The sequence below is a fragment of the Nestor notabilis genome, unplaced genomic scaffold, assembly GCF_000696875.1.
Source record: "Nestor notabilis isolate BGI_N333 unplaced genomic scaffold, ASM69687v1 scaffold16253, whole genome shotgun sequence".
Taxonomy (NCBI): Eukaryota; Metazoa; Chordata; class Aves; order Psittaciformes; family Psittacidae; genus Nestor; species Nestor notabilis.
In genome coordinates this window covers 20,633-32,642 of record NW_009921628.1, presented here as the reverse complement: position 1 = coordinate 32,642, position 12,010 = coordinate 20,633, and the positions used below count along the sequence as shown (strand labels likewise).

General features: G+C 44.9%; 2 protein-coding genes across 2 annotated transcripts in view; one reads left to right on the top strand and one right to left on the bottom strand.

Moving 5' to 3' along the window:
- The first annotated feature begins 2,210 nt into the window (after positions 1 to 2,210).
- Positions 2,211 to 4,379, top strand: LGALS3 (lectin, galactoside-binding, soluble, 3). The gene is made up of 5 exons (XM_010011238.1): positions 2,211 to 2,228; positions 2,538 to 2,858; positions 3,067 to 3,155; positions 3,413 to 3,581; positions 4,224 to 4,379. Exons 1-5 carry the CDS (start codon positions 2,211 to 2,213, stop codon positions 4,377 to 4,379), a joined length of 753 nt encoding a protein of 250 aa, XP_010009540.1.
- Positions 4,380 to 6,817: 2,438 nt separating this feature from the next.
- DLGAP5 (discs, large (Drosophila) homolog-associated protein 5) overlaps positions 6,818 to 12,010 on the bottom strand; it is a 17,741-nt gene continuing 12,548 nt past the window's right edge. The window contains 6 exon segments of the mRNA XM_010011237.1: positions 6,818 to 6,940; positions 7,994 to 8,043; positions 8,609 to 8,771; positions 10,087 to 10,144; positions 10,493 to 10,742; positions 11,938 to 12,010. The exon segment at positions 11,938 to 12,010 is cut by the window's right edge and continues 9 nt beyond it. Coding sequence (XP_010009539.1) covers positions 6,818 to 6,940; positions 7,994 to 8,043; positions 8,609 to 8,771; positions 10,087 to 10,144; positions 10,493 to 10,742; positions 11,938 to 12,010 — 717 coding nt within the window.

Genomic DNA, 12,010 nt, shown 5'->3' with positions numbered 1-12,010 from the left:
CAGCAGCAGCATTGGAAGCACATCGGAAGGGGCAAGGGTGGCTTTAGGGGTGCTGGGGGTGACTGTGGGTGGTTATATTAAGGTAACGAAGGGCGCTTGGAACTCATGGGGTGCCCTGTGTGTACCCCAAGACACATGCGGAGGGGTGGGTGGGAGCACTGGTGCATGGGAGGCTGGAGACACCCAGAAAGTCACTGCAGAAATAGCACCGAAGGGAAGAAACTTGTAATTTTTTCCCAAATAGGTGTTTGTCACAGTTTGTGTGAACATGGGAAATACCTGGGGTGCTTTATAGACGTCTGCCCCGGAGTGTTCCTCACAGCTGAGCTGCCGGGGAGACACCAAGTGATCTCAACGGTTTTTTTTGTTGGAAATGCACCTTTGAGGTACTGCCCAAGGTGCAGCTGGAAAAACCCCTTCCTGCGCCCATGACAGCGCCCGTGACAGCCTGGCAGCGGGCAAATAACCCCTGGAGCATTTCCAGAGGGGTGGCTGTGAGCCACAGCACCGCAGTGACAGCGGGTGACGAGGGTGGCTGCCAGGCCCTGAGCTTGGTCGTACTGTTTGGGGGCAGAGGAACAGTGGGTCCTCAAAACCTCAGTTACAAATGTCAAACCAGCCACCCTGGTCCTGGTGGGGAGACACGAGCCTCCTGCCTCGTGAATTGCTTATTACATGGGGCTGAAGCAGTAAGAAATGTGGGCAATGGAGTGAAATTGCTTCTTCCTGAGGTATTGCAGAGAGATAAGGGGAGAGCAGGCGGGAGCCCTGCTCACTGGAGCAGCACAAGCCTTGTGTAGCTGTGGCTCAACCAGACCTGGCCTGGCTGGAACCAGCCAAGGGGAGTCTGCAGGAGCTTTGTGTGCACCCTCCGCTCTGCCCTGTGCACAAATGGCAAACCCAAGGGCTTAAAAAAAAAGCCCCAGAAGGCAAATAAAAGCTTTGTGGGATACAGGCTGTTCAAACAGTCCAGGCTTCTGTATGCTGGTTGAAAGGCCAGCTAAAAACTCATGCAGGCTCAGGAGTATGAGTGTTTGGCCAGGGAAAGGGATTGTTTGTTGCTTGTGAAACCTTGGGGTTTTGTTACTCTCAAGGCAGGGCAGCCTGATTTGCTGGCACCTTTCTGCATTTGGATGTTTCTTTCAGAGAGAATTTTCCTTCTGTTTTCAATTTGGAATTTTCCTCTTCTTTCCCTGTTTCTGCCTCTCTGTTGGTTTTTCTCCCCCTCTTCCTTCTTCCTCCATGAATGCTCTCTTTGACGGGAGGAATCCAGCGGGCAGGTATGTGTCCAGCCCTGCCGCAGCGGAGCGGCTCGGCCTGTGCTCGTAAAACTTGTAAAGCAGCTTTTATCCACTGGACTGGAGCAGCGGGTGGCACGTGTGCCCCTCTGGGGCGCATGGGGGACAAAGGGGACCTGCACCCATGAGTGCCGCACTCCTTGTGCCATTCCAGGCCTGCTGTGAGCATCCATCCTGCGTGTCAAGGGGTGGCTGCGTGTCCCCCACTGGGATTTTGTTTAGGTTTTTTTAACTGAAGTCTTTGCTGGGATGCTGCTGTGGGGAATGGGGAAGTGGATGACGCTGGCTGCGGATGTGCAGGACGGCTGCTCCCGTGACACGGGTGGGTGCTGATGCTGCAGTGCTCATCATCTGTGTTCGGGGCAGAGCGTTGTCACTGCGCACCATCCCCTTGTGCAGAGCCTGCGTGTGCCGCTCAGAGCCCCGCACAGGGAGCCAGCACCCTGCAGCCAGGGCAGGGAGGTGACTGTGTCCCCCCCATACTGCTGTCACCCCTCAGGAGGGGCCTGGCTGGCAGGGCCTTGCCTGCATCCAGCGTGGCTCTACTGGCCGGCTGACGGCGAGGGCATTGGGTTCCTGCAGTTCGGTGTCTGCTTGACACCAGCAGCATTGTAAGGCATCAACAATGGTATCAACAACAACCCTGCAAAAGGCCATTTCATTCTGAGAGTGTTTGGGCTGGATTCACTCCCGGAGCCGTTCGCTGCTCATGGTGGTGACCATTTCTCCTGCAGGGATCAGACGAGCATTTGTTCTGTGGTTGCAGGAGCTGTCGGTTCTGCCTGGCAGGTACGTGATGGGGACTGACCAAGTTCCAGCCAGTTGCTGCTGTGAACTGTAGCTCTTCTCAAGAATCTCTGTTTTTCAGATGATGTACCCTGAAAATGACTTTGTCTCTTTGTTTTAGGAACAATGTCAGACGGTTTCTCTGTAAGTATGGAACTCTAAAGCGATGTGGGGACTCTGAGCGTTGCCTCGCCTTGCAGCAGGGACCTTTGGCCGGGGTGGGGACATGTCTTTGCTAACCTGCCTAACCCCCACATCTGCCTCAGTTACATTGGTGCTTACTGGCTTCTGGAAACCTGTGCCCAGGCACTCACCCCACCCGGCTGCTGGGCAGTGGCTGAGCTCTCTCTCTGGTGTATGCTGTGGGCTGTAAGAGATGGATGCTGCAGGACTCAACCTGACCCAGGACTCACGTCACCCACCTAACGCTCCTCCTCTCCCCTCTCTCCCCAGTTAGCTGATGCCTTGTCTGCTGGCAACAACCCAAACCCCTCTGCCCCCCAACCCCAAGGCTGGCCCTCCTGGGGAAATCAGCCACCGCCTCCTGGGGGGTTCCCAGCCTACCCCCCCCCTCCAGGGGCTTATCCGGGAGCACCAGGGCCATATCCCGGACCACATCCTGGACCACCAGGGCCATATCCCGGAGGACCACCAGGACACGGACCATATCCTGGAGCACCAACAGGACCAGGGCCATACACTGCCCCAGGACAACCACCCAGTGGCCCTGGATTTGGACCCCCTCATCCACAGGGGGGACCAGCTCCTCCAATGGTAACAGCTCCATTGTTTTATAAGGGTTCTGCATCTTTACTGCAGAGTGTAGTTTGGCCACGGGAGGGACATGGGGCCGGCTGTCCCAAGGAGGTTGTATGGGTGGTCACTGTCTCATGGGGTTGTCACACCATGAGCCAACCTGTGCCAGAGCGTTCAGCTTGTAACACGTGTTTTCTGTTAACACCCCACTTCTCTTGTCTCACAGAAAGTCCCCTTTGAGCTGCACCTGCAGGCAGGACTTGCCCCTCGGATGCTCATAACCATCACAGGGTCCATCAACCCCAATCCAACCAGGTATCAAGGGGTGTCAAGCACCAAGGGAGGGTTCTGTGGGGCACTGCCAGATGGAACATAGCAGCTGGAGTTTTCTTTCCATTCCCAAATAACACCCACATGGTGTAAGATCAAGTATTACACACAATAAATACGTAAATGTCCTGCCATTGCCCGGAAGGGTCTGTGGGTTATTTTTCTTGCCTGCTTGCAGCTACTTTTAGCAATCCCAGGGCTTTTGTAGAAAAAAAACAGCAAATCTGTTACTGTCTTTGCAGGTTTTCACTGGATTTCAAGAAAGGGAATGACATTGCCTTCCACTTCAATCCCCGCTTCAGTGAAAACAACAGGAAAGTCATCGTCTGCAATTCAATGTTCCACAATAACTGGGGAAAGGAGGAGAGGACAGCTCCAAGGTTTCCATTTGAAGCTGGAAAACCCTTCAAGGTAACACAAACATCTCCAACTGGGTCTCTGTGTCTCAACAGCACCCGTGTCAGGCACTGGGGATTTTGGTCAGGGCTGTGTGATAAGACTTGCGGTAAGGACCTTGATGCTTTTGCACAGGCATCAGCTCCTAGAGGTCCTTTTGGGGCGGTCGCCCGGTGTCCTTCACTGGCTGTCCAGCACAGCAGGTTCCATGGCACTGCCACTTCCGACCCCTCCTGCAGGTCCAGGTGCCCAGGGTATAACATCTCCTCACTGCTGTTATTCCTGTTTATTATCAGATCCTCATTACTTGTATACTGCTGTTCAGCAGCCGTTGTTGGACAGGTTTCTATAAGGCATTTTCCCTGATGGCACCCAAGCTGTCTTCGTGAGCTTTTTCCTCCTGCAAAATAGGTTCAAATTTGGTGTGAATGTATCTCTCACTGTGTGGAGAACCACTTCTGGAAAACAGATGTAGTCACAAGGAGACAAACTCTGGGCTGAAACATGGAGGAGGAAGAGTACAGCAGGGCTTTGGGGAAGGCAAAGGTCACCAGTGGCTAGCAGCAGCAGCCATTAGGCAGTGCCAGCCTGCTCAAGCCTGTGGCTTAAAACAAATCCAGTGGCTATCTTTTGACTGATTTGTGGGGTTTATTTCAGCTCCAGATCCTTTGCGAGGCAGATCACTTCAAGGTAGCAGTCAATGATGCTCACTTGCTGCAGTACAGCTTCCGTGAGAAGAGGCTGAACGAGATCACCAAACTCTGCATTGCTGGAGACATCACTCTCACCAGCGTCATGCCGACCATGATATAACTACAGCGGTGCAATTTTAATGCTAACTTCATGCTTTTAATATGGCTGTAACCAAAGTGCCTTCTTACATGAATACTTTGAGGTAATAAAACATACTTCCACAAGTAAAGTTTGTTTTCGGTAAGATGTCAAAAGCAAAACATCTTTCGGCAAGCTGGGGTCAAAGGTAGAAGTATCTGACTTCTTGCCGTAGAGACAGCGTGTCACTTTGACAGAGGATCACAACTCAGAGCCAGTTGATTTGTATGGCGAGTAGTCTGGGAAGCAGCCTGGGGCATGCTGGTGCTGAACCTGTGAGCTCAGGCAGCAATCTTCAACTCCATCTTCTGCGAGCACCATGTAGGAGATGGTCACTTGGTATTTTCAGCCTCAGTGGCTCTGCGAGGTAGAGCTGTTACTCCTTTCTCACTAAAGGAATCAAAATACTGTAGAGCAAAGGACTGAAGCTCCCCCCTGGGGAGGAGGAGGTGCACAATCAGGCTGTGAATGGCTGCTGAATAACTCATGGAAGTGCCACCTCACTGGAGTTGTCCTCTAAGAAACACTGGAAAACAGGGAAAGCTTGAGAGCCTCTGACCAGAGTGAGGTACTTCAGGATGGAGTTCAAAGCTGGAGGAAGCAAAAATCTCTCTCCTAGAGCATGGTTAGAAAAGTTACACCATTCCTCCATTTAAAAGGCACATTCTGCTTATTTGGTGTCCCAAATCCATGTGTCACTCTTCCCTCTCAAGGGAGATCTAAGTTGTACAAGTGTTACATACTCCATGGAACAGGTCACGAGCCTTGGGCTTCTCTCCCCTCATCACTTCCGTGTGAGTCAACGCCAGTTTCAAGGGTGGGGAGGTTTATTGGCAAGTTCACCTCATGAGTCAAGCCAGTAAAAAATAAAGTATGTTCCCTTTGCTGTGAGTCATTCTGCTGGTCTTGTCTGCAAAACAAGAACAGGAATAGCCACCACTAACGTTTTCAAGGATCTCTTTGACATGGCTCATACTCTTTTATAACAGTTGCTTCATTTAGCAATGCCACGTTAACAACAAGCACAGTGTTGAAATTTCCAGCAGATGCAGTAGCCTAGACAAGCACATTGCTAACATCAACCTAAGTGTATACCTCAGATGTCCAAAATCCCTTGTCTCCACTATTCAGTGCAGTGTTGATGGCTCAACAGAGGAGGTAAGTCATTAAGAGCTATGTGTTTGATGTATCTATTCCATGTTAACAGGAATTTAGTAACAAAGGAAGTCAATTCCAGCACAGTAACACCAAGTCACATTAGCTTCCTCTATTTATTTCAGTGTAATCAGTACACAGCTTCTAGGTTAAAAATTGTCAGACAAGCTCCCCAAGCTGTAGTCGCAATGCTTTCTGAGGGGGGATTTGAATTACCTTTGCTTGGTTAAAATAAAGGCTAGAGGAAGAATGTGTGCATTACACTCAGGTCACCATTACAAGGAGCCGAGTCAGGTATTGGTTAAAAATACAGCACCCAATTGCACTCCTAGTACTACTACTCAAACAAAGTATATATAACTGGCATACTCCTTATGCATAAATATATTACAGTCCAGAGAAGAGAACACATAGGAAAAAGATGCAAGGAGAAGCTGAGGTTTGCATGTCAAGTGTTCAGAGAAAGAGGTTAAGAGATTTTCACATGAAAAAAGCAAAGAGAGAATAGGACTTAGCTTGAAGGTACTTAAGATATGTAATAGATAACTGTGTCCTTAAAGAAAATAACCAATGCTTATTTTAATACATTGCCAGGAAAAGATACTGTCTGACTCAGAAACCCTTGTTCTGAGTTTCTACTATTACAAAGCAAGTAGTTGTTAAACACAAGGAAAGACTCCCACAGGAAAAAAAAAAAGACAAGCAGCAACCCCTGGCACAGCTGCTGCTCAGGCAGTTGTTAATGCACAGAATACCAGAGCCTAAGGGTGCAACAGCAGCCTCAGAGCAGTGACCGAGTATGAAACAGTGCTTGGGGGGGTAACATGTTGAGTGTTACCCCCAGAAGGTGCCCTCGCATCAGAAACAGGGCACTAGTACAGCTAGTCTGGTAGGCATCTCATAATAATTCATGAGGTAAATAAGTTCAGGGTAGAAAAGCTTAAAAATGAATAGTTTTACAGCTTGAAGTAGACAGGAAATACATGAAATTATACAAAACTAAAAATACTTCAGGTTGTAGGCAAAATATGCAGTCATTGGATACAGCAGGTATAAACCCAGTGAACACCATTGCTAATATACAGCAGTACTTGCAGTCCAGAATGACTGCACTGTAAAACATTATGAAATATTTGAATAAGTTCCACTACAAAGTGCTAAGTCATTCACTCACTCTGAATAGAGTTCAAGAGTAGCAGACTATTCCAGATACCTGGGATTTTTTTGCTAGTATAATTTATATGTTTTGAATTTCAAGTTACTTTTCATTTTTCCCCTGAGGAAGAAAAGGGAGAAAATACAATAAGGTCATTGAATGCTTCAGCTGCTGCAAACTTCTGGGCTTTGGTCTTGACTGGAGTGATGGGAAGCTCAGCATCCAGCATTGGCTGTGGGAGAATGATCAGAGTGTGAATTAAGTATTGGAGGAACAGTTATCCACTCTACAAAACAGCACTGCAATGGCACATCAAACAAGGTAATAGCAAATTCCTCTAACATCATCTGTATAAGCACCAGATCAACAGCAATTACTGCCAGGCAACCACTTACATATGCCAGGTGCCTGCCTACTTAAGAGGCCACTCAAACATCATGGGGCAAAAACTAGCAGAAAATACTTGACATGGAATGGGAGCATGCAGCTCTCCTGCCTCTCACTCAGCACTGTGGACACACTGCAGCTTCAGAACATGCCACACATGGATCTGTCAGAGCTGAAACCTGCAGCGATTTAGTAGATGTAAGCATATTAAAATGTGCTTGCTTCTATATGATACTGTTACAAAGCAACAGTCACAGGTCAAAACCATGTGCCACTAAGTACCATGGCCTTCCTAACAGAAATTTTGCAAGCTTATTTCCAGACATAAAATAAGAAGTGAATGTGTGATTTGTTTTGAAGAAACTCATTGCTATAATGAGTAATCCATATATTTTAAAGAGGATTTTTTACAAGACCCAAGTAACTCTACACCCAAATTCTTTTAGCAATTTGAAAGGTTTTACACACGTTTTTCCTTCTTGAATCTTACTACCAGCTCTAAAATGTAAAGCTATATAAAAGAAGAAGAGGGATGGGACAGACCTGAAAAATTCCAAGAAGGAAGTGGAGGGAAAAGGCCAGGCCATCCATTACATAAGTAAATACTTACAAGGAAATGCACAAGAAATAAAGGATCAAACTGATAAGAATCAGACACTTTTCTGTTACAATTGTCTTGATTCATCCTACACTCACGTGCAGTAAGGAATAACAGTGTGAGCCCAAACAGGGAGACAGGCTGCACTGTGGATTGTATTTCGAGTAAGTTAAATGAGTTGGTTTAATAACATCTTAAAGAGTTTGATTGACTTTGTGCAGCAACTGATTTTGAAGGAAAAGTTAACAGTACTGTAGCATGCAGATTGTCTTAGTGAAATGAATCTGAAGGTCAACTTACTATATCAAAAGGATTTCTCCCAGTGGATGTCAAATCATTGCATGAAACATCTGAAAATTAGAATATTATTTTAGGTTAGTCTAATGCTGCCAAAGCTGAAAAAAGGTACAATTTTCTGCATTTACCAAACAAAAAAACCAACAAAACAAGCCCCACTCCCCCCCAAAACCCCAACCAACCCCTAAACTCTGTATTTACTTCCACTTCAAGCCTTTTATATTAGTTTTTTCCTTTACATATCACACGGAAACTACAACAACAAACTGAGGGGCACTTTTTGCTCATGTGTAATGCCTGTGTAAGTCGTACTAGCTAAAGGAGGTTTTGCTAACAGCATACATAGATTAACCAAGCTACAATTACAGCGATTTCAAAGAGTAATATTTAGACTATCGTAAAACTTTAGAATAAACATAAGGCCCCAGCATTACCAAACTACATGAAGCATCTTTAAGATAACCACAGAATCACAGAATGGTTTGGGTTGGAAGGGACCTTAAAGACCATCCAGTTCCAGACCCCCTGCCACAGGCAGGGACACCTTCCACTAGCGCAGGTTGCTCCAAGCCCCATCCAACCCAGCCTTGTTTTGTCTCCCCCTTTCAGTTAATGCACCTGATCGATGTGGTTTTGGTTCTCCAGACTGAACAAAGTTAGCCTCTGTGCCAGTGTCCTTCTCTGGACTGCACATGACAATATCTTCTTGTTCTCCAGCAGATAATGCCATCTCTTCCATGCCATCCATTACTTTTAATTCACTGCTAGAATCCTCCAGCACCTGAAAAACAGGCATTTTCACTGTTCCTAGCCCTCTCAGAGGCTAAGATGTCTGGAGCAGCTGTATTTGCTTCTCAGAGAGCCAAAAGAAAAGCACCAGTGAAACCAGGTGGACACTAAAAAGCTTTCTCATTTTCTTTGTGTGTGCCATTTAAAGAAGTTTGTCAGTTTTGATGCAGAAAGCACAAAGTTTAAACAGTAGCCAGAACATTCAAGGGATGTGAGTTTATAGAAAACAGCATGTCCCTGCTTTGTCAAACCAAGTCCATACATCTAATCTATAGGCTTTATGGACAATTCAGGAGAGACAGGATTTTAACTCTGGGCACTGTACACAGCACAAGCAGGACAAGGCTTACAACTTAAGACTGCAATCCATTTCACATGAATTATTTCCCAAACATCCTGTAAGCTTGATAATCTCTTTGAGAGTATAAAGGAAGTTCTTCACATGAAAGAAGATTTTGAAGTTCAAGTGCCAAAAATATTCTGAGGATGCTCTTCTCAAAAAAAACCCAAACCTATCAGCAATACTGGAAGTTAAAAATCACCACCGTTTTCCTAGAGACATCATCAACATGCAACTTCTTGTATGATAGGGAATAGATGAAGTAAAAGGCATAAAAACAAATTAGTAACCAAGATGATTTTTTTTTTATTATCTATTTTATATATAATAGGGGAGATGTGGGGGGACACATACACAGGATGACAACAACTGTTGTAGTAATGTACTGATTAAATAAAATCAAGATACTCCATTTCCAATGAAAGGTACTAAAGGGTTATTAACTGCAGAACACTGGCTTTCATTGAGTATCACAGCATCATCTAAACCAGGGAAGGCACATTCCCTTTTTTTTTTAAGGCTACTCAAACATAGGCATATCACCAAGTCCTCAGACATTTCAGGGCATAAACACTGACACTTGTATTAGTTGCAGTGTATACTCTTTGAAGAGCATAACAGCCCAACGCTCTGCTATGGGAGCATAAGGACCATGACAGTTAAATACTACTGTTGCCTTTAGCCAGAAAACAGTAGTGGACTTCAAAGAACATTGTTTGCCCAAGTGATGTGTGTCCTCACACAGCAACCTCCAAAAGCTGGCTCCCAAAGAGCTAGACAGGGTCCCCAATCTGCAGCAGTCCCTATCTATATGTCCATACTGAAAAGGAAAAATCACCAGCCTGAGGAATACAGAAAACATCTAAATGTGGATTTAAATCCAAGTGTCTAGGACTAATAAAAAGAACTTTTTCTTTTGCTAATAATAAAATATTTAAAGCACATACACGAACTCTGTATGACTTACCTTAGTTACCTCCTCTCTGCCAGCAACAGAAGAGTGTTCTTCTGCAACTACAGAACTGCTGAAATAGAAACCAAAATGTTATCATTCTTTTCAATCACCTTCAGTCAATCATCTTTTGACTTACCCAACTGATCCTAAGATCTGTTATGCAATTATATTTGCTTTTTTGGCACTGGTCAGCTATATCAGACTTTCCAGGCAAAAAATAAACTTCTACCCCAGCAACAAAATTACATTTGGGCAAAGCTCTTAGTATTTCCTTGAGGGAGGGAACAGTCACAAGGACTTTGCAGCCTTTACCACTGGCAAATTGGAAAGTAATATTTAATGGGCATTAGTATTCATTCTTTCAGTGAAAACTATAGATTTGTTTGTACGAAGCTAAAAGCTGCCTTAACATGCCTACCTTTGTTCAAGAAAACCACCAGGGAGTTTTTCCAGTGGGGGAGTTTTTCCAACAGGAAATAGGTGCATTTTCAAATCTGGTGGTGGGTGGCAGCCTTTGGGCACTGGTGGTGGTTGTTCTGCAGTTGTATTCTCAGGGTTATGAAGAGCAGAAGGAATGCTTGGAAGCAAAGCTCTACTGGATGATCTTGGAGTTGCCAGTTTTTCAGAAGTCCGCTGGGAAGATCTGCAAGGTGTCTTTGAAAGCAAGCCTGAAAAAAGCATTTAATTGTTTGTTACTAGACTTGTTTTCACAAGATGAAAAGAACTGTTTGTTCTCATTCTAACTAGGAACACTTTTTTCCTGCTTGCTGAATTGTCTTACATGTATTATAATGAAATCCTATATGAACTGCAAGAGAAATTGGAAGGAAAAAAAAAAAAAAAAGGTGACAACAGTAGGTAAATACGTTACAAAACTCCGTTAACTCCAGCTGAGCAATTTAGTAATGACTAACCCTTCACAGAAAACCTGAAATAATCAGATTTGCTGGTCCTGTTAAGAAGTCCATCTGGTGACACCTGTCACCAATTTCCATCTTTTACATAAGATAATTTTAATAGAATTAAAAAGGCAGATTCAGAATTGATTTTATAACAGATTGGCCACTAGACCTTGCTTGAACCCAGTGTTGCTCAAAAGCTCAAAGCTTATCAGAAGTTCTCCTCTACTAACAAGAGGCATACAAAAACAATTGCTAGTCTTGGAATGACACAAAAGATCTACACACACACACAAAAAAGGCAAGTTCAAAGTCAACTCTAGTTCAAAAGAACTAGAAATGGGAGAGAAGCAGAATGGCTCCCAATGAGCCAATACTGGCTTCACATAGATTGAAATGAGACAAAATACTGAAAATAAAGTTACATTTTGAGCACCTGCTAAAAAAAAAAAAAACAAACCCCCAAAAAAACCCAACAAAAAAAAAACCACCAAAAAAAACCCCAAAAACCAAAACCAACAAAAACCCCACAACTATTAAACATCTTTTATAGCAGACTGCAGTTATGTTACAATCTTGTTAACCACGAATACAGATCACAGGTACACTTCATTTGCAGCTTTGAAAACAGCAGTGCAAGAGATTTAGTGTGGAAAAAAAACCCCAATCTGGGAACACGCAGATTAAAACTTCATTATTAAACATATGCTGAAAAAACATGCACCGGCCACTTCAACCTCTCTGTCCAAGCTAAGATGTCATTTTGCCATAATCACTCAAATCAGTACATTCACGTAGAACCACTTACTTTGGTTCCCTGATGTAATTAACCACCAGTGGAAATCCTGTGTCCAGCACTGGAGTTGTATCCAGAATAAACAGCACAATTTCTCTCCTCAGCGAGATTGCTTAAACTTTCATCTGCACTTTCATGCCACAGAAATCATGATTTGGCTTCACCCACCTGGAAAGGTTTTCACAGGGCTTTCAATTCTGAAAAAACCTGCTTCAAAAACCACTTTTTCTGCTTCTGGTAG